Source organism: Mesocricetus auratus, unplaced genomic scaffold (assembly GCF_017639785.1).
Source record: "Mesocricetus auratus isolate SY011 unplaced genomic scaffold, BCM_Maur_2.0 contig_10723_pilon_obj, whole genome shotgun sequence".
Classification (NCBI taxonomy): Eukaryota; Metazoa; Chordata; class Mammalia; order Rodentia; family Cricetidae; genus Mesocricetus; species Mesocricetus auratus.
The window spans coordinates 1-21752 of record NW_024433914.1 but is presented as its reverse complement, the minus strand read 5'-3'; the positions used below and the strand labels follow the sequence as shown (position 1 = coordinate 21752).

Here is a 21752-nt window from a genome sequence, read left to right as displayed (position 1 = left end):
AAACATAACTAAATTACAATCTCAAAAATAAACATTTAACAACAGAAATAGCCAAATCTATTACCTCCCTCTGCAAATGACACCACATTATTGTGATGAATATTCAAAAGCTATTTTGATTGTATTTAAGTATAGCAACCCTACTAGGACCAATCTTTATTCTCTGTCTTCCTCACATATAAATCTTATGATCTCAACAATCCCCTTCTCTCATCAATTCCAACTTAAAATGAATTGAAAGCTCTACTTGGACTTCCTTTACTATCTGTCTTGAGTCTGCATCTACAGATTGATGTCTGAATCTGTATGCTGGTCCAGGTCATCCACTGTACTGTTCTGCACATTACTTGGACTCAACAGCATCGTCCGAGGAGTGAGTGAAGATGCCAGTCTTTGTTCCAGAGGCCAACACCTGACTGACCACCCATGAGAGAAGATGAGGCTCCTCCCTGAAACATCATCCCTGTCCAACTCACTTAGATGGAGGTGACAGCCACTATCACTTGAGCCTCCTCCTTCATCTCCTTTTTCTGTCAAATCATTTTTCTGTGTGTTTTTAAAAAATAAACAACAGGCTGGGCTGTAAGAATGTACTGCTAGAGTCTACCTGCTGCCCAGGCTACAGTCCTTTGCAGCAGCTCTCCTCTGCCACAGGTTTCCTCCACTGTCTTTGAGTCCCTAGTTAAGAGACTTGGGGTCCCCAGATCTTCACCTAGGAAGTGAGTTTATATCAAAGGGGACATTGCTGACCACAATTCATGCTCCCCACCCTCCTCCCTGACTGCTGCCTTGGAATCAGAGAGCCTGGTGGCAGGCTTACACTGAGAAAACTCTCCCATCCTCAATAAAACCTAAGAGACCACATCTTCCATTAGAGGGATTCCTCTTTTCAGAGATCCCCCATGCATGTGCCCATGGTGCTAAGGCTGAACTCTCATTCAAGACCCCACCATGCTCTTGCCTCTCTATCTGTCTAGGGTGTTACTGACTCTAATAAACTCCTTTCTCCACAGTAATCTGTTCTAGTGTCCCTCTAATACCCTGAAACCTCTCCGTCAGATAGTCACCCATCTCTCTCAATGAAAAAAAATTAACGAAGCATCGCTTGTGTGCTCTAAAACCTGCCCCAGGCATGTCTGTAGCTCCGTAATATGCTTTCTCAAACTAGGAAAAATTATCCCCAACTGAAGAATACCCTACCCATACCCCCCAAAAAACAAAAACAAAAACAAAACATCCTGGAAAAATGCTAACAATTGACGAGGCCTTCCTTTTTTGTGCTGATTACATAACTTTCAAATTGGTTTAAATATTTGTTTCCATTATTCTCCCATTAGCACTACCATGACTATATAGAATTTGTCAACATCATTGTTTGAGTTTTAAGATGGTGCTTATTTGCAAGGCTAGTATTACTTTATTGTATTGGTTCTTTTGTTTTCTTTTGTTTTTGTTTTTTCGAGACAGGATTTCTCTGTAGACCAGGCTGGCCTGGAACTCACAGAGATTCCCCTGCCTCTGCCTCCCAAGTGCTGGGATTAAAGGCGTGTGCCACCAACACCTTGCTTATTGTATTGATTCTTAATTTTTACCAAAATATGTTTTTAAAATTATTGAATAAAACACAGATCTCACCTTTAACAAATTCAGTGTTTTCTCATACATTTGCCCTGAGTGTACAGAAGAAAGCTGCACCTTTTAAAAATGATCTCTCTTCGAAATGTCTAAGCATTTTCACTCAGACAGTGAGTGAGCTTCTAAACTCACTCACTGAGGGTGATTAGTCCTGCATACATCACAGGGGTTTCTAAGCAGAATGATCCTTACTTTCGTTCTTTCCTCAATATTTGCTCCATACTGTAGAAGCCTGGCAGCCATTGCTGGCTCCCCGCCATACACTGCATAGTGGAGAGCAGTGTTACCACTGTTGTCTTTAATATGCACGTTAGCATGACGCTCTAGCAGATAGCACACGATTTCCTCTTCCCAGCTCTGGACAGCCTGGAGGGATTGCAACAAGAAGTACATGGTCAACTCAAAGAATTTATGCTACACACTCATGGGTTTCATCAATTAATTATATTTACATGAGATAAATTCATTTTTACTTAAAAGTTTCTTGTGCTTAAAATGATGGTTACAGTCTACCTTCATCAGAGGTGTGATATTATGGTTGTCACACACATTAATCTCACACCCACGCCTCCAGAGGTAATTCACCATTTCTAGATGTCCATAGAAACAGGCAAAGTGCAAGGCATTCCTATAGAGAAATTACAGTGCATTGTGTCAATATACACAAATATTCATGTAATCAAAACTGTTAAATAGCATACTGTGCATGTGCCTTCTAAACAAATATGTAACATTCTTCTAAAGAAACTTCTTTTCCCTTGTAAAATTTCTTCACACACACACACCAATCTACTTCATTTGCAGTAAGCCTCATTTAAATTCTCAGAATACAGAACACAAATCCCTTGTCAGAATATAACACAAATGACTTCTATCCCAATTCATGACAGACCCTTTGTTTCCAAGTCTCCTTGGTCAGCCTTTTCCTGTCTCTTTTGCTTAGCATGCTGTCTTCTGGACTTGCAGTAGGATGGGCCACTAATCTCTGCTCACAACATTCTTCTGTAACACTCAGCTACAAACTTGTCCACATCCTACCACAAAGCAGGTCGTATGCCCTATAAACCATATCCTCATGGAGGCTTTCAAGAAACAGAGAAGGAACTGGAACCAATGACTGGCTATACCCTTAAAGTCTGACCACGAAAAATTTCTCTCTGTCTATAAGGTTCCATAACCTCCAAAATGGAGCTACCATTTAAGACAAAATGCTCTATTACCCTTTCTAGGCTTCATTTCTGTTATGATAAAATAGAATATTGTGATGCTTCATTGAAAATGTATATAAAGCTTTCTGGATGAAAGAAGGAGATAATTTCTACTTGACAGAAATAATCTTGGCGGAGAGAGAACATCAGCAACGCAGTGACCCACTGGCAGAGAGAGCTTCAGCAGCAAGGGGCCTGCCAGGATAGAGCATCAGTGGTCAAACAGCCTGGATGCACTGACAGCAGCAGCTTCCAGAAACTATCAGAAAAAGTGCCTCTGGGCACCAGGGGCAGGGCTTCCAGCACTTGGAAGGCAGAGGCAGGCAGATCTCTGTGAGTTCAAGGCCAGCCTGGTCTACAAAGCTACACAGAGAAGACCTGTCTCAAAAAACAACACCAAAAAGGGCATCTGGGAAAGAGCACATGTGTACCAGTCAGCATCCAGTGCCATTCTCTGAATGAGATACTCAGCTGATCATCTACCATTGGAGCCTCAGACCCACCTGCACATTAAGGAGCAGTCACCAGTGCTGTGACTCTGCCTGCGGCTGGAGGAGCAATCAACAGAGCCATAGCCCTCAACTGCACCAGTTGGAAGAAGAGAGACCCCCTGAAGCACAGTCTCCACCTATATGTGGTTGGAGGAAGCGATGGGTACACAACAGTGTAAGAACACTCAACAACATCAAGAGCAACACAGCACCACCAGAAACTAGTAGTCCTAAAACAGTAAGACCTGAACATCCCAATGCCGGTAACGCAAGAAAACAACCGTAAAAATAACTTTATGAAGATGACTGACACACTTAAAGAGGAAATGAAAAATTCCCTTAAGAGAAATCGAGGGCTCTTTTTTTCATGGCACCTCCTAGGCGGTCATCTGTATGAAGATGAAGATGAATATCTCCTTCCCCGCCAATGGCTGCCAGAAAATCATTGAAGTGGACAGTGAACACAAGCTTCGTATGTTCTATGAGAAGCGCACAGCCACAAAAGTAGCTGCTGATGCTCTGGGTGAAGAGTGGAAGGGTTATGTGGTCCAAATCAGTGGCAGAAATGACAAATATGGTTTTCCCATGGCTCAAGGTATTTTGAACCATGGTAGAGTGTGCCTGCTGTTGAGTAAGGGGCATTCTTGTTATAGAACAAGGAGAACTAGAGAGAGGAAGCACAACTGTTCAAGGATGCATCGTGGATGCTAATCTGAGTGTTCTCAACTTGGTTATTGTAAAAAAAAATGAGAGAAGGATATTCCTGGCCTGACAGATACTACTGTTCCTCATCGGTTGGGACCTAAAAGAGCTAGCAGAATCCAAAAGCTTTTTATTCCCCCTAAAGAAGATAATGTCTGCCAATATGTTGTGAGAAAGCCTTTAAACAAAGAAGGAAAGAAGCCCAGGACCAAAGCACCCAAGATTCAGTGTCTTGTTACTCCATGTGTGAAGAAACAAGAACAAAGGAAAACAAGGAGGAGGCTGCAGAGTATGCTAAACTTTTGGCCAAAATAATGAAGGAAGCCATAGAAAACACCAGGAACAGATCGCAAAGAGACAGATGCTGTCCTCACTGAGAGCTTCTGCTTCTAAGTCTGAGGCCAGTCAAAAATAAATCTTTAAGAATAACAAATAAATAATCACACATTGAAAAAAAAGAACCCGAGGAAAAGACAAACAAAAAATTAGAAGAAATCAAAAAGTTCCTTATAGAAAAAGCAATCAAACAGGTGAAGGAAACAGTTCAAGACTTAAAAAATGAAATAGAGGCAATAAAGAAAACACAAATGAAGGGAACTCTGGAAATGGAAAATCTGAGTAAACAATCAGGAACTATAGATGCAAGTATAAACAGCAGAATATAAGAGATGGAAGAAAGAATCTTAAGCATTGAAGATATGATACAGGAAATAGATGCATCAGTAAAAGAAAATGTTAATTCCAACAAAATATCCAAGAAATCTGGGACACCATGAAAAGACTGAACCTAAGAATAATAGTGATAGAAGAAGCAGAAGAATACCAATTCAAAGGCACAAAAATATATTCAACAAAATCATAGAAGAAAAGATTCCAAACCTAAAGGAGGACATGCCCATGAATGTACGAAATAGACTTGACCAAAACGAAAGAGAGAGAGAGACTCCTCGTCACGTAATAATCAAAACACTAAACATACAGAATAATGTAAGAAAGTAAGCATATTAAGAGATGCAAAGAAAAAAGGCCAGGTAACAAATAAAGGCAGACCTAGCAGAATTACACCCAACTTCTCAATGGAAACAATGAAAGCCAGAAATTCTGAGCAGGAGGTATGCAGACACTAAGAGACCATGGATTCAAGCCCAGACTACAATACCCAGAAAAGATTTCAATCACCATAGATAGAGAAAACAAGATATTCCATGACAAAACCAGATTTAAACAAAATAATTTCACAAATCCAGCAATAAAGAAAGTGCTAGAAGGAAAACTCCAACCCAACGAATTTAGTTACACTCACAAAAACACAGGCAATAAATAATACAACACTAGCAAATCCCAAAGAAGGGAAATGCACACACAATACCACCACCACCAACAACAACAAAAACAAGAATCAACAATCAATGCTCATGCTGGGTGGTGGTGGTGCATGCTTTTAATCCCAGCATTCAGGAGGCAGAGGAAGGCAGATTTCTGTGAGTTTGAGACCAGCCTGGTTCCAGGACAGCCTCCAAAGCCACAGGGAAACCCTGTCTCAAAAAAACAAAACAAAACCCAAAAAACAAAAAACAATCAATGGTCATTAATATCCCTTAATGTCAATGGACTTAATTAATCTATAAAAATGACCCAAGCTAATATAATGGATCCAAAGACAGAATCCATCCTTCTGCTGCATACAAGAAACACACCTCAACTTCAAAGACAGATGTTACGTCAGAGTAAAGGATTTGGAAAAGATTTTCCAATCAAACAAACCTAAGAAATGAACTGGTAGAGGTATCATTTTTTTAAAAATCTTTTTTTATTTGTTATGTGTACAGTGTTCTGTATGCATGTATCCCTACAGGCCAGAAGAGGGCACAAAATCTCATTACAGATGGTTGTAAGCCATCATGTGGTTGCTGGGAATTGAACTCAGAACCTCTGGAAGACCAACTAGTGTTCTTAGCCACAGAGCCATCTCTCCAGCCCAATAGTTATCCTAATATCTAAGAAAATAGATTTCAAACTAAAAATAGTCAAAAGATAAAGAAGAGTATTTCATATTCATCACAGGAAATATCCATCAAGATGAAGTCTCAATTATGAACATTTATTCATCAAACACAAGGGCACCCAAATTTGTAAAAGAAACATTACTAAAGCTTAAATCACACATCAAGGTCCAAACACGAATAGTGAGAGACTTCAACACACCACTCTCACCACTGGACAGGTCTACCAGACAGAAACTTAATAGAGAAATAAAGGAACTAACAGAAGTTGTGACTCAAATGGGCATAACAGACATCTATAAAACATTTCACCCAAACACAAAAGAATATACCTTCTTCTCAGCACCTCATCAAACCTTCTCTAAAATTAACCACAAATTTCAACAAAGCAAACCTCAACATGTACAACAACAACAACAACAAAAAGGAATAAACCCCTGCATCTTATCGGATCACATGACTTAAAGTTAGAATGAACAACACTAACTACACATAGCCCACAAACTCATGAAAATTGAACAATGCTCAGATGAATCACCCCTAGGTCAAGGAAGAAATTAAAGACTTCCTAAAAGTCAGTGAAAATAACCACACAGCATACTCAATCTTATTGGACACAATGAAAGCAGTGCTAAGAGGAAATTTCATAGTACTAAATGCCTATACAAAAAAGCTAGAGAAATCCCACACAATCAAATTAACAGAATAACTGAAAGCTCTAGAACAAAAAGAAGTAAGCTCACCCAGGAGGAGTAGAAGATGGAAAATAATCAAATTGAGAGCTGAATTAAACAAAATGGAAACAAAGAAAACAATAAAAAGAATCAATGTAAGGAAGAGTTGGTTCTTCCAAAAAATCAACAAGATAGACAAACCTTTATCCAAGTGAACCAAAAGGCAGAGAGAGAATATACAAACTAACAAAATCAGAAATGAAAAGGGGGACATAACAACAGACACTGAGGAAATCCAGAGAATCATCAGTTCATACTTCAAAGACCTGTATTCTGCAAAATTGGAAAATTCAAAGGAAATGGACAACTGTCTGGCTAAGCACCGCATAACAAAATTAAATCAAGACCAGATAAACAAATTAAATAGACCTATAAACCCTAAGTAAACAGAAACAGTCATCAAAAGTCTCCCAACCAAAAAAAGCCCAGGGCCAGATGGTTTCAGTGCAGAATTCTACCAGAATTTCAAAGAACAGCTAATAACAATACTCCTCTAATTGTTCCATATAATAGAAACATAAGGAACATGCCCCAACTCTTATTATGAAGCTACAGTATTCCTGATTCCCAAACCACACACAGATGCAACTAAGAAAAGAATTACAGACCAATCTCTCTCATGGACACTAATGCAAAAATACTCAAAAAATACTGGCCAATCGAATCCAAGAACACACCAGAAAAATCATCCACCATGATCAAGTAAGCTCCCGGAGATGCAAGAATGGTTCAACAAATGAAAATTCATCAGTGTGATCCACCATATAAACAAACTGAAAGAAAAAAATCAAATGATCATCTCATTAGATGCTGGAAAAGCCTTCCACAAAACTAACATCCCTTCATGATAAAGGTCTTGGAGAGATCAGGGATACGAGTAACACACCTAAATATAATAAAGGCAATATACAGCAAGCCAACAGCCAACATCAAACTAAATGAAGAGAAACTCAAAGCAATTCCACTAAAATCAGGAATAAGACAAGGCTGTCCACTTTCTCCAAATTTATCCAATATAATACTTGAAGTTCTAGCTAAAGCAATAAGATAATTAAAGGGCATCAAGGAGATATAAATTGGAAAAGAAGTCAAACTTTTGTTATTTGCAGATGATATGATAGTATACATAAGTGACCCCAAAGATTCTGCCAGAGAACTCCTACAACTGATCAACTCCTTCAGTAATGGGGCAGGATACAAGATTAACAAACACAAAAACAAAACAAAAGAAACAAACAAACAAAAACTACTAGTAGCCCTCCTGTATACAGAGGACAAACAAGCTGAGAAAGAAATCAGAGAAACATCACCATTGACAATAGCCAAAAACAACATAAAATATCTTGGGTCACTCTAACCAAATGAGTGAAAGACCTGTCTGACGAGAACTTTAAGTCTTTGAAGAAAAAAATTGAAGAGGGTACCAGAAAATGGAAAGATCTCCCATGCTCTTGGATAGGTAGGATTAACATAGTAAAGATGGCAATCTTACCAAAATCAATCTACAGATTCAATGCAATCCCCATCAAAATCCCAGCACAATTCTTCACAGACCTGGAAAGAATAATACTCAACTTCATGTGGAAAAAAAAACAGGATAGCCCAAACAATCATGTACAATAAAGGAACTTCTGGAGGCATCACCATCTCTGACTTCAAACTCTACTATAGAGATACAATAATGAAAATATCTTGCTATTAGCATAAAAACAGACAGGTGAAGCAACGGAATTGAATCAAAGCCTTGACATTAACTCACACATCTATGAACACCTGATTTTTTACAAAGAAGCTAAAATTATACAATGGAAAAAAAGAAAGCATCTTCAGCAAATGGTGCTGGCATAACTTGAGTTGACATGTAGAAGAATACAAACAGATCCATATCTCTTGCCATGAACAAAACTCAAGTCCAAATGGATCAAAGACCTCTACATAAATCCAACCACACTGAACCTCATAGAATAGAAAATGGGAGGTAGCCTTGAACACATTGGCACAGGAGACCACTTCCTTAATAGAACACCACTAGCACAGACACTGAGAGCTGGGACCTCAGCTTCTGTAAGGCAAAGAACATCGCCAACAAGACAAAATGGCAGCCTACAGAATGGGAAAAGATATTCACCAACCCCACATCTGACAAAAGGCTGATCTCCAAAATACACAAAGAACTCAAGAAACTAGACACCAATATACCAAATAATCCAATTTAAAAATGGGGTACAGATCTAGAGGAAAGACATCAGCCCTTCCAAGACCCCAACCCCAGCGAGTCCAGCTTCAGGTGAGATTGGGTCTCCAGGAGGACCCCCTGCCCAACACCCATCCCCTTGATCTTCTGGGCCGCTCCTGGCATCCAGAAGACCCGCCCACACAGGAAAGACATCAGCCCTTCCAAGACCCCAACCCCAGCGAGTCCAGCATCAGGAAAGGCATCAGCCCTTCCAAGACCCCAACCCCAGCAAGTACAGCTTCAGGAGGCCTGCCCACACAGCAAAGACGTCAACAATTCCAAGACCCCAACCCCAGCAAGTCCAGCTTCAGGAAAGACATCAGCCCTACCAGGACCCAAACTCCGTGTCAGAATCCCCAGCTTCAGCTGCAGGAAGGAAGGAGACCAGTGGAGATGGAAAGACCCCACCAGCACCCACTGGAAGAAGAGATGGGAAGAAGACAGAATAAGAGATCACTCAGCAATAGAAACACCAACATGACCCCACCAGAATCTAGGGATCCAACACCAGTAAGACCCGAAAAGCACTACATAGACGAAGAAGAGGCAGACCTTTAAAATTATTTCATGAAGATGATAGAGACCCTCAAAGAAGAAATGAGGAAATCCCTTATAGAAATAGAAGAAGGTTCCTCCAGCAGCATCAGGTAAACAGGCCGGCTTCCCGGCCTGTGTTCCAGTGCCTGCAGATCACCTGGGAACTGCACAGAGCTCCCAATCCCGGCGGGAGCCAAGCACCCCAGACTCCAGATCTTCTCTCCCACCAACGAGACCAGGAAACAAGAGGAGGCTGGGAGTCCAGGGAAGCAGCTGTTCCTCCAGCAGCATCAGGTAAACAGGCCGGCTTCCCGGCCTGTGTTCCAGTGCCTGCAGATCGCCTGGGAACTGCACAGAGCTCCCAATCCCGGCGGGAGCCAAGCACCCCAGACTCCAGATCTTCTCTCCCACCAACGAGACCAGGAAACGAGAGGAGGCTGGGAGTCCAGGGAAGCAGCTGTTCCTCCAGCAGCATCAGGTAAACAGGCCGGCTTCCCGGCCTGTGTTCCAGTGCCTGCAGATCGCCTGGGAACTGCACAGAGCTCCCAATCCCGGCGGGAGCCAAGCACCCCAGACTCCAGATCTTCTCTCCCACCAACGAGACCAGGAAACCAGAGGAGACAGGGAGATCAGGGGAGTAGCTGTTCCAGATCAGGTAAAACAGGACCCAGCATAGGGTCCAGGGGACCAGGTAGGAGGCTAAGCGCCCCAGATTCCTATTCTTCTTCTCCACCCACGGGACCAGCATTTGGACAAGGAATAGAAGAACCACCAGATTATTGGACTTGCTAGCACCCACCAAAAGGGAACTCAGGTCCCCAGACCAGTAAGGGGCTCTTTCTGCACCCACTAGAAGAAGAGATGGGAAAGAGACAATACAAAAACACAGTCAGCAACAGAAAAACAAATATGACACCGCCAGATTCTAGAGACTCCACACCAGCAAGACCCCAACATTCCAATGCGAACGAAGCAGAAGAGAACGACCTTAAAAGCACCTTCATGAAAATGATAGAGGCCCTAAAAGAGGATATAGGAAAATCCCTCAAAGAAATGGAAGAAAAACAAACCAAAAAATGCAAGAAATGGAAGAAAAAACAAACCAAAAAATGCAAGAATTGGAAGAAAAAACAAACCAAAAAAGGCAGGAAATGGAAGAAGAAATGAAGCAAAAAATGCAAGAAATGGAAGAAAAAACAAAGCAAAAAATGCAAGAATTGGAAGAAGAAACATACCAAAAAAGGCAGGAAATGGAAGAAGAAACAAAGCAAAAAATGCAAGAAATGGTAGAAAAAACAAAGCAAAAAATGAAAAAAATGGAAGAAGAAACAAACCAAAAAAGGCAGGAAATGGAAGAAGAAACAAAGCACAAAATGCGAGAAATGGAACAAAAAGCAAACCAAAAAATGCAAGAAATGGAAGAAAGAACAAACCAAAAAATTCATATAAGGCAACAAACGGACGAAAAGATAAACAGAAAATTGCAAGAAGCAATGCAAACACTGCAAGGGTTGAAAACTGAAATAGAGACATTAAAAAAACACAATCTGAAGAAAGGCAGAAAATAGAAAAGCTGGACAAACAGTCAGGCACTACCAATACAAGCATTACCAACAGAATAGAAGAGATGGAAGAGAGAATCTCAAGTGTTGAAGATACACTAGGAGAAATGGATTTATCAACCAAAGAAAACCTTAAATCCAACAAATCCTTAACACAAAACATCCAGGAAATATGGGACACCATGAAAAGACCAAACCTAAGAATAATAGGTATAGAAGAAGGAGAAGAAACCCACCTCAAAGGGGCAGAAGGCATATTCAACAAAATCATAGAAGAAAACTTTCCCAACCTTAAGAAAGACATGCCAATGAAGGTACAAGAAGCCTACAGAACACCAAATAGAGTGGACCACAAAAAAATCCCCTCGCCACATAATAATCAAGACCCCAAACATACAGAATAAAGAAAGAATATTAAGAGCAGCTAAGGAAAAAGGTCAAGTAACATATAAAGGCAGACCTATCAGAATTACACCTGATTTCTCCATGGAAACTCTGAAAGCCAGAAGGTCCTGGATAGATATTCTACCTACACTAAGAGACCATGGATGCCAGCCCAGACTACTATACCCGGCAAAGCTCTCAATCACTATAGACGGAGAAAACAAGATATTCCATGACAAAACTAGATTCAAGCAATATGTGTCCACTAACCCAGCCCTACAGAAAATTTTGGAAGGAAAACTCCAACCCAAGGAAGCTAACTACAACCAGAAAAACATAAGCATTAGAGAATCCCTCTCTACCAACAGCCAAAAGAACAAAGGGGTGAAATTCCACACATAATTCCACCAACAACAACCATCGCAAATCGAAGAAGGATGAGCAATCAATGGTCATTAATATCCCTCAATATTAATGGCCTTAACTCACCCATAAAAAGACACAGACTAGCAGAATGGATTCGAAGACAGAACCCTTCCTTCTGCTGCATACAAGAAACACACCTCACCCTCAAAGACAGACATTACCTGAGAGTTAAAGGTTGGGAAAAAATTTTCCAATCAAATGGACCCAAGAAACAAGCAGGGGTAGCAATCCTAATATCTAACAAACTAGACTTTAAAATAAAATCAATCAAAAGAGATGAAGGAGGGCATTACATACTCATCACAGGTGAAACCCACCAAGATGAAGTGTCTATCCTGAACATCTATGCCCCAAATACAAAGGCATCCACATTCGTTAAAGAAACATTATTAGAACTTAAATCTCATCTAAAGCCCCACACAGTTATAGTGGGAGATTTCAACACACCACTCTCACCACTAGACAGGAATACCAGACAGAAACTCAACAAAGAAGCAAAGGGTCTAATAGAAGTAATGACCCAACTGGGATTAACAGATATCTATAGAACATTTCATCCACATAAAAAAGAATATACCTTCTTCTCACCACCACATGGAACCTTCTCAAAAATCGACCACATACTTGGCAACATATCAAACCTCAGCAGCTACAAAAAATTGGAATAACTCCATGCATCTTATCAGACCACCATGCTTTAAAATTAGAATTCAACAACAACACAAATTGCAGAAAACCTACAAACTCATGGAAATTGAATAATGCTCAACTGCACCATCCCTGGGTCAAAGAGGAAATAAAAAAAGAAATTAAAGACTTCCTCGAATTCAATGAGAATGAAGACACAACATACCCAAACCTATGGGACACTTTGAAAGCAGTGCTACGGGGGAAGTTCATAGCACTAAGTGCTCACATGAAGAAACAGGAGAACAGTTATACCAGAGAATTAACATCACAGCTGAAAGCTCTAGAACACAAAGAAGCAAACTCCCCCAGGAGGAGTAGACGCCAGGAAATAATCAAATTGAGGGCTGAAATCAATAAAGTAGAAACCAGGAAAACAATACAAAGAATCAATGCAACGAAGAGTTGGTTCTTTGAGAAAATCAACAAGATAGACAAACCTTTGTCCAAACTTACCAAACAGCAGAGAGTGAACACGCAAATTAACAAAATCAGAAATGAAAAGGGGGACATAACAACAGACTCTGAGGAAATCCAGAGAATCATTAGGTCATACTTTGAAAACCTGTACTCCACAAAATTCGAAAATTTAAAGGAAATGGATGACTTCCTGGACAGCTATCATTTGCCAAAACTAAATCAAGAACAGATAAGCAATTTAAATAGACCTATAACCCCTATGGAAATAGAAGCTGTCATCAAAAGTCTCCCAACCAAAAAAAGTCCAGGTCCAGATGGCCTCAGTGCAGAATTCTACCAGAAATTCAAAGAACAGCTTATACCAATTCTTCTCAAAGTGTTCCACACAATAGAAGCAGAAGGGTCTTTGCCAAACTCTTTCTATGAGGCTTCAATAACCTTGATCCCCAAGCCACACAAAGATACAACTAAGAAAGAGAACTTCAGACCAATATCCCTCATGAACATTGATGCAAAAATACTCAATAAAATACTGGCAAATCGGATCCAAGAACACATCAAAACAATCATTCACCACGATCAAGTAGGTTTCATCCCAGGGATGCAGGGATGGTTCAACATACGAAAATCCATCAACGTAATCCACCATATAAACAAGCTGAAAAACAAAAATCACATGATCATCTCACTAGATGCTGAAAAAGCCTTTGACAAAATCCAACACCCCTTCATGATAAAGGTCTTGGAGAGATCTGGGATAACAGGGACATACTTAAACATAATAAAAGCTATATACAGTAAACCAACAGCCAACATCAAACTAAATGGACAGAAACTCAACGCAATTCCTCTAAAATCAGGAACAAAACAAGGCTGTCCACTCTCTCCATACCTTTTCAACATGGTACTTGAAGTTCTAGCTATTGCCATACGACAACAAAGGGGGATCAAGGGGATACAAATTGGGAAGGAAGAGGTCAAACTTTCACTGTTTGCAGACGATATGATAGTTTACATCAATGACCCAAAGAACTCTACCAGGGAACTCTTACAGCTGATTAACACCTTCAGCAAAGTGGCAGGCTACAAGATCAACTCAAGAAAATCAGTAGCCCTACTATATACAGATGATAAAAGGGCTGAAAGAGAAATCAGAGAAACATCACCCTTTACAATTGCCACAAACAACATAAAATACCTTGGGGTAACGCTAACCAAACAAGTGAAAGACCTGTATCGTAAGAACTTTGAATCTTTAAAGAAAGAAATTAAAGAAGCCCTCAGAAAATGGAAAGATCTCCCATGCTCTTGGATAGGTAGGATCAATGTAGTAAAAATGGCAATCCTGCCAAAAGCAATCTACAGATTCAATGCAATCCCCATTAAAATCCCAGCACAATTCTTCACAGACCTTGAAAGAACAATAATCAATTTTGTATGGAAAAACAAAAGACCCAGGATAGCCAAAACAACCCTGTTCAACAAGGCAACGTCCGGAGGCATCACCATCCCTGACCTCAAGCTCTATTACAGAGCTATAGTCCTGAAAACAGCTTGGTATTGGCACAAAAATAGACAGGTAGACCAATGGAATCGAATTGAAAACCCGGGTATTAACCCACACACGTACGAACATCTGATCTTTGACAAAGAAGCTAAAAATATACAATGGAATAAAGAAAGCATCTTCAACAAATGGTGCTGGCATAATTGGAGACTGGCATGTAGAAGAATGCGGATCGATCCATGTTTATCGCCATGCACAAAACTTAAGTCCAAATGGATCAAAGACCTCAACATAAATCCAGCCACACTGAACCTCTTAGAAGAGAAAGTGGGTGGTACCCTTGAACGAATTGGTACAGGAGACAGCTTCCTGAACATAACACCAGTAGCACAGACAGTGAGATCAACAATTAATAAATGGGACCTCCTGAAACTGAGAAGCTTCTGTAAGGCAAAGGACACAGTCAGCAAGACAAAAAGGCAGCCAACAGAATGGGAAAAATATTCACTAATCCCACATCTGACAGAGGGTTGATCTCCAAAATTTACAAAGAACTCAAGAAGCAAGTCTCCAAAACACCAAAGGACCCTATTAAAAAGTGGGCTGCAGAACTAAATAGAGAGTTTTCAATAGAGGAGTCTAAAATGGCTGAGAGGCACTTGAGAAAGTGCTCAACATCCTTAGCCATCCGGGAAATGCAAATCAAAACAACTCTGAGATACCATCTCACTCCTGTCAGAATGGCTAAAATCAAAAACACCAATGACAATTTATGCTGGAGAGGATGTGGTGAAAGGGGAACACTCCTCCATTGCTGGTGGGAGTGCCAACTGGTTCAGCCACTTTGGAAATCAATATGGAGATTCCTCAGAAAAATGGGAATAAACCTACCACAAGACCCAGCAACTCCACTCTTAGGCATATATCCAAAAGATGCCCATTCATACAACAAAGATGTCTGTTCCACTATGTTCATAGCAGCTTTATTTGTAATAGCCAGAACTTGGAAGCAACCTAGATGTCCCTCACCCGAAGAATGGATAGAGAAAATGTTGTACATCTACACAATGGAGTACTATTCAGCACAAAAAATAATGGAATCATGAGATTCGCAGGCAAATGGATGACACTAGAAGAAACCATCCTGAGTGAGGTAACCCAGTCACAAAAAGAGAAACATGGCATGTACTCTCTCATATATGGATTTTAGACATAGATCTGGGGAGTGCCAGCCTACAATCCTATGGCCAGAGAGTCTGGGAAACAGAAACTTCATTTAGTGGCTGATCAAAGAAGAGGCAGACTCCCTTGGTTAAGTACTGAGCTGAACTCAAGAAAGCCAGTAACAGAGAGGGAGGACTGATGATCAAAGGGATTAAGACTGGGCTGGTTTAACCCCCAGAAACAGCTGACCAGGCAAAGGTTAACTCTTGAATCCCAGGCATCAGCCTGGGAATCCAGCATGGGACTGATCAAGACCCCCTGAATCTGGGTGTCAGTGAGGAGGCCTAGGGAATCTATTGAGCCTTGGGCAGCAGATCAGTACCCATCCCAAGTATACACACGGACTTTGGACTCCCATAGGACAATGTGAGGTGCACTCTCACCCTGAACTCTTGGGGAAGGGTCTAGGCCCTGCCCTATATGAAATGACAGACTATGCACACCCCCATGGAGGGCCTCACCCTCCCTGGGGAAATGCATACAAGAAACCCATCTCAACACCAAAGACAGACGTTATCTCAGAGTAAAGGGCTGGGAAAAGATCTTCCAATCAAACGGTCCCAAGAAACAAGCGGGTGTAGCAATCCTAATATCTAGCAAATTAGACTTCAAATTAAAATCAATCAAAAGAGATGAAGAAGGACACTTCGTATTCATCAAAGGAAAAATACATCAAGACGGAGTCTCAATTTTAAACATCTACGCCCCAAACACAAAGGCACTTACATTCGTGAAAGAAACATTACTAAAGCTCAAAATGCACATAAAATCTCACACACTAATAGTAGGAGACTTCAACACTCTGCTCTCACCGCTAGACAGTACCTTCAGACAGAAACTTAACAAAGAAACAAAAGAATTAATAGAAGTTATGACCCAACTGGGTTTAACAGACATCTATAGAACATTCCACCCAAATACAAAGGGATATACCTTCTTCTCGGCACCACATGGAACCTTTTCTAAAATTGACCACATAATAGGAAACATAGCAAATCTCCACAGATACAAAAAAATTGGAATAACCCCCTGCATCTTATCAGACCACCATGCATTAACATTAGAATTCAACAATAACACAAATCGCAGAAACCCTACAATCTCATGGAGATTGAACAATGCACAATTGCACCATCCCTGGGTAAAGGAACAAATAAAAAAAGAAATTAAAGTCTTCCTCAATTTCAGGAGAATGAAGACACAACATACACAAACTTATGGGACACTTTGAAAGCAGTGCTGAGAGGAAAGTTTATAGCTCTAAGTGCCCACATGAAAAAACTGGAGAACAGTCACACTAGAGAATTAATAGCACAGCTGAATGTTCTAGAACAAAAAGAAGCAAACTCCCCCAGGAGGAGCAGACGCCAGGAAATAATCAAATTGAGGGCTGAAATCAATCAAGTAGAAACCAGAAAAACACTGAGAAGAATCAATGAAACAAAGAGTTGGTTCTTTGAGAAAATCAACAAGATAGACAAACCTCTGTCCAAACTAACCACCCTCCCACCCTATTGCCAAATCCTTCCACATAGGGGATATCTAGAGTCTGTCATTTTACTCTGGGTAGGGTCCAGGCTGAGAGTGCATCCCTCTTTGTGCTATAGACACACGAAGACTGAAGACTGTTTGTATACCAGGGATAGACACTGATCCACAGCTCAGGGCCCCATAGTTTGCCCAGGCCTTCTCGCTGACACTCACATTTGGGGGGTCCAGATCAGTCCCATGCTGGCCTCCCCACTGTCAGTCTGGGGTCCAAGAGCTCTCCCCTGTTCAGATCAGCTGTCTCTGCTGGTTTTGCCAGCCCATTCTTTGCCAATTTGCTCATCACTCCTCTCTCTCTGTCACTGGGTTCCTTGGGTTCAGTTCAGTGATTAATTGTGTGTTTGCCTCTGCTTCCATCAGTCACAGGATGAAGGCTCCCGGATGGTTATAGACATCAAGTTCATTATCAGGAATGGGCATTCGAGGTGGTCTCTCCACTATTGCTTAGCTTGCCAATTGGTATTATCCCTTTAGATCACTCGAGGTCACTCTGGTGCCTAATCTGTATTCGATCCTATGATTTCCTCTTCCCCCTATTCTACCCCCACCCCCTCAACTTCCTGTTACCAAGGGTGGAGGCATTTTCTTAATTGAGGTTCTCTCCTCTCAGATGACTTTAGCTAGCTTGACATAAAACTATCCAGCACAATCAATCTACAATTATTTGCATGTGTAAGTCTATATAATAAAAGTATTCTCAATAATATTTATATTATTTAAGAATCTATAAGTACACATAAAAAGATTCTCTTCAGGCCGGGCGGTGGTGGCGCACGCCTTTAATCCCAGCACTCGGGAGGCAGAGAGGCAGGCGGGTCTCTGTGAGTTCGAGGCCGGGCTGGACCGACAGCCTCCAAAACAATACAGAGAAACCCTGTCTCGTAAAAACCAAAAAAATATTCTCTTCAGAAGAGACTAAGTATTGACAGAAAATAAATACATATATAAACACAAAATTAAGAGAAAATGAAATTATCATCTGTGTATGAACGGCCCTACTCTTCAAAGGATTATTTGTAGGAATAACCTAAGTACATGCTGCCCCATTACCAACCAACCACACAGAAGTCAAAGACTCAATGCCAACATAAATGTAGACTATATTCTGCATCACTGCAAATACACTAGAAATAAATAAAAAGATGGTCAGAAACCCTCAAGTGTTCAAATTAAACATTTAAGTAATAAAATGGGAAAATTCAGTTGAAACTAAAATGCTTGAAAACAATACATTAGATTTTTACATATAGCTTGCTCATAAAAGTCCACAATCAATGTTTATGTGGATGTAATCAAACTAAGTTGCCACTTAGCATAACAAGCTATGACTATGCTAATATTTGTCTATATATGCCTCTTTTAAAGGTGAAATGTTCCTTCCAATGTGTTCTTCTAATAGTTTGATATTTTAAGGCAGGTTGATAAAAACAAAGGGCTATGTTATTTTTCTTCCCTTACTGGAACCAACAGGTAGAACTGTATACAATTTTTCAATGCAGCAGGAGGAACAGGTACTCTCTGCCACCTTCCTAGTTCAGGTCCTTACAACACACATCAGTTAAATATGTATGTGAGTGTGTGTTTGTGTGTGTGTGTATATATATATATATGTAAATATATACATTATATACATATTCTATTTAATACATCGTTATGATGGTTATTGGATTTTATCTGAAGAATTTTAGGTTTGAAAGCAATACATTATGAAGAATATTCCTTTTTGTCTTTCACTTTTCTCAATATATTTAACATTGTATTCTTAATGTGTACACTAAGATAAAATGTGATTTAGTTTTGTTAGTTAACACTTTTAAATAATCTGTTGACTCTCTATGAAGGGCTCCTATGGAAGGGAAAGTAACTAGATTTCTTCCCTTGTGTTGGCTTGGTCCTGGGTCCTCTCCCAGGTGTGCCTGTGGTGCCAAGGAACAGAGCTGGGCTCTCCTTGCCCTGTTGTTGTTTTGGGATTCAGTAAAGGAGTCAGTCCCACATGGGCCCTCGGTCAGGTCTAAAGACCCTCTTACCTATTCTCCTCGTCTCTGTGATTGACTTCGTACTTCCCCAGAGTGTACTGCCGCACAAAAGATAAGTCTCCTGCACAGACTGCCATGTGCAGATCATTGTCAGGAAAGTATGGCACGTCTAAATACGCAGGATTCTGAGTACCAAAGCACAAGTTGTGTGACTTGATATCGCAGAAACCCAAGGGCATTTTTTCAAGACTCTCTTTTTGTTCGCTACAGAGCCTAGAGTAGCATTGGCAACACCCAGGCCACCTCCCTTCCTCTCGGCTGTACTTTCCTCCCATCTCAGGCACGGTTATAGCAAGTCAACCGTTACCCGCGCCAGTATCTCCATGTCGTATCAAATTATAAGCCCACCCTTCCTGATCCAAATATTATCATTTGTCTTAGACTAGTCAAGTCTTCCCAGCGTCCTCTCAAATCAGTCCCTGGTTTACTGTCTACCAACTGAAGAGACAGTTGATAGGACGGTTTCTGTCAAGCCATGCTGGTGGACGGTGTGCAGAATGCCAGCTGTGCACGTGTGCGGGCGTCTTAAGCCAAATAAGCCAATGAGGATCAATGCGCATGTGCACAGTCCAGCCTGTCAAATGTCTGCAGAGCAGACCTGCATTGCTTCAAAAAGAAAACGAAGCTGGAGGCATGGCTCAGTTTTAGGCATGTGTACTGCTTTTGCAAATGGACCTAGCTTGGTTTTCAGCACCCACCACAGGTGACTCACAAGCCTCTCCAGAAAATCCAACGCTTTCTCCTGGACTGTAGGCACCTACACTCACCCATGCCCAGTCCTTCACACACATAGTTCAAAGTAACCATTTTAAATGTTATTATCAGAGTGCTGGATGACTGTTTGCTCAAGGCTGCCTTGCTGTCATGGCAAAGCAGTCCTTGTATATGACTGTTGAAAAGGGAGGGGAGCTAAGAATGCCAAAGGTCTGCTCCTCAAGAAAATCTCTAAACGGACAACCTTTTTTTTTTTTGAGACAGGGTTTCTGTGTTAACAGTCCTGGCTGTCCTCAAACTCACTGTAGACCAGGCTGGCCTTGAACTCAGAGATCCACCTGCCTCTGCCTCACAAGTGCCAGTATTAAAAGTGTGAGCCATCACTGCCCAGCAAGAACAGCCTCCTAATTTCTAGTATTTTCCAAATCCAGTATGGTCCCTGCAGGTCTGTATGAGAATTCAACAATGGAACTAACAGTCTGTTCTCATAGTTTCAGAGATGTGTACGTATAAACTTCAAAGAAAACCTAATGCACACCCCATGCAAAATATCCACTAATGCAAGCTTTCTAGTCTCTCTTGCCCTGACTTCTTTATGTTATCCCTAGTTTTATTCTATTTGCTCACAAAATCTGCAATAATTCCAAGATTTGTTTTGGAAAGTAATATATTTTTGTCTTTTTAATGAACCATTTTCTTGTCCCAGCTCATCTTTTCTCAGTTATAATGCTATATTCAGTGACTTCTGGGTCCCAAACACTGCCAGGCTCAGGCTCATGACATCCTTCCTTGTCCTTTCTTTCTTCCCTCCCAAAACAGCTAATCTGTTCCTTCTCTTCCTCTTCTTCTTCCCCCGACTTCCTGTCCACCATGAACACCCACGTTCCCTCCAGCAGCACTATCAGCTTCTCAATCAACAAGCAAAATGAGAGTCCTTTGACAAAGCACATGGCTAAGGGACTTGTCAACTTGTCAGCTTTGACAGTAGCTCAGTCTTATGACATACTGCAAAGAATGCTTTCTTTGACACCCCCATTTTCAAATTCTGCAAACACGCAGATGCCCAAGATCTAGAACCCTCAAATCTCAGTCTCCTTTTCCAACACTACCTCATTCATTGCTGGAGTTCAGAGTTCCTGAAGTTTACCACGCCTACAACCACAGTGCTGCAGGAATCCACTTTACTCCACCCTACCCAACCCCTCAAGTGTTGCAGGTATCCAATTAACAAGTGCTCTGGTTCTGTTTTCAGCTCAGTGCATCGACACCCATCCTCCAGGCAACTTCTGATGGCAGGAATTCCCTCTCAGTTCTGTGCAATGTTATGATCCATGTGTGTGAGGACTGTTGAACGTTGCCTTAGAGGTATCAGTGTGAACCTTGGTATTAGTTCACATGCTCTGAAAAACTCAATTGTATTGCCTTAAAAGTCTTGTTCATTTTGATCGCTTAAGCCCTCTACCACATACTGTCTTTCTTCCAAGAAACAATATAGTGAAAACACATTAGCATTTTACACTGGATAATTATAACACCAATGTGTAATTTGGGAACACATGATCTGACATACATTCCTGGACAGGTTGAAAATATCATCTAATGAGAAAAACTAAAAAATAAAACCAAGAAAGTGAGAATTTTACACCAAATATTTAAAATATGGCAGTGAGTGTTCATTATTTTAAAACATCAATGTCA

General features: G+C 40.8%; 1 protein-coding gene and 1 pseudogene across 1 annotated transcript; one reads left to right on the top strand and one right to left on the bottom strand.

The window, feature by feature from the left end:
- Positions 1 to 1752: 1752 nt before the first annotated feature.
- LOC121138531 (ankyrin repeat domain-containing protein 26-like) lies at positions 1753 to 19818 on the bottom strand. Its single transcript, XM_040741215.1, has 3 exons — positions 19332 to 19818; positions 2149 to 2263; positions 1753 to 2001 (listed from the first exon to the last, which is right to left on the bottom strand). The coding sequence occupies exons 1-3, from the start codon at positions 19613 to 19615 to the stop codon at positions 1768 to 1770; spliced, it is 633 nt and encodes a 210-aa protein (XP_040597149.1). The 5' UTR covers positions 19616 to 19818; the 3' UTR covers positions 1753 to 1767.
- Positions 3734 to 4451, top strand: LOC121138530 (annotated as a pseudogene).
- Positions 19819 to 21752: the final 1934 nt, after the last annotated feature.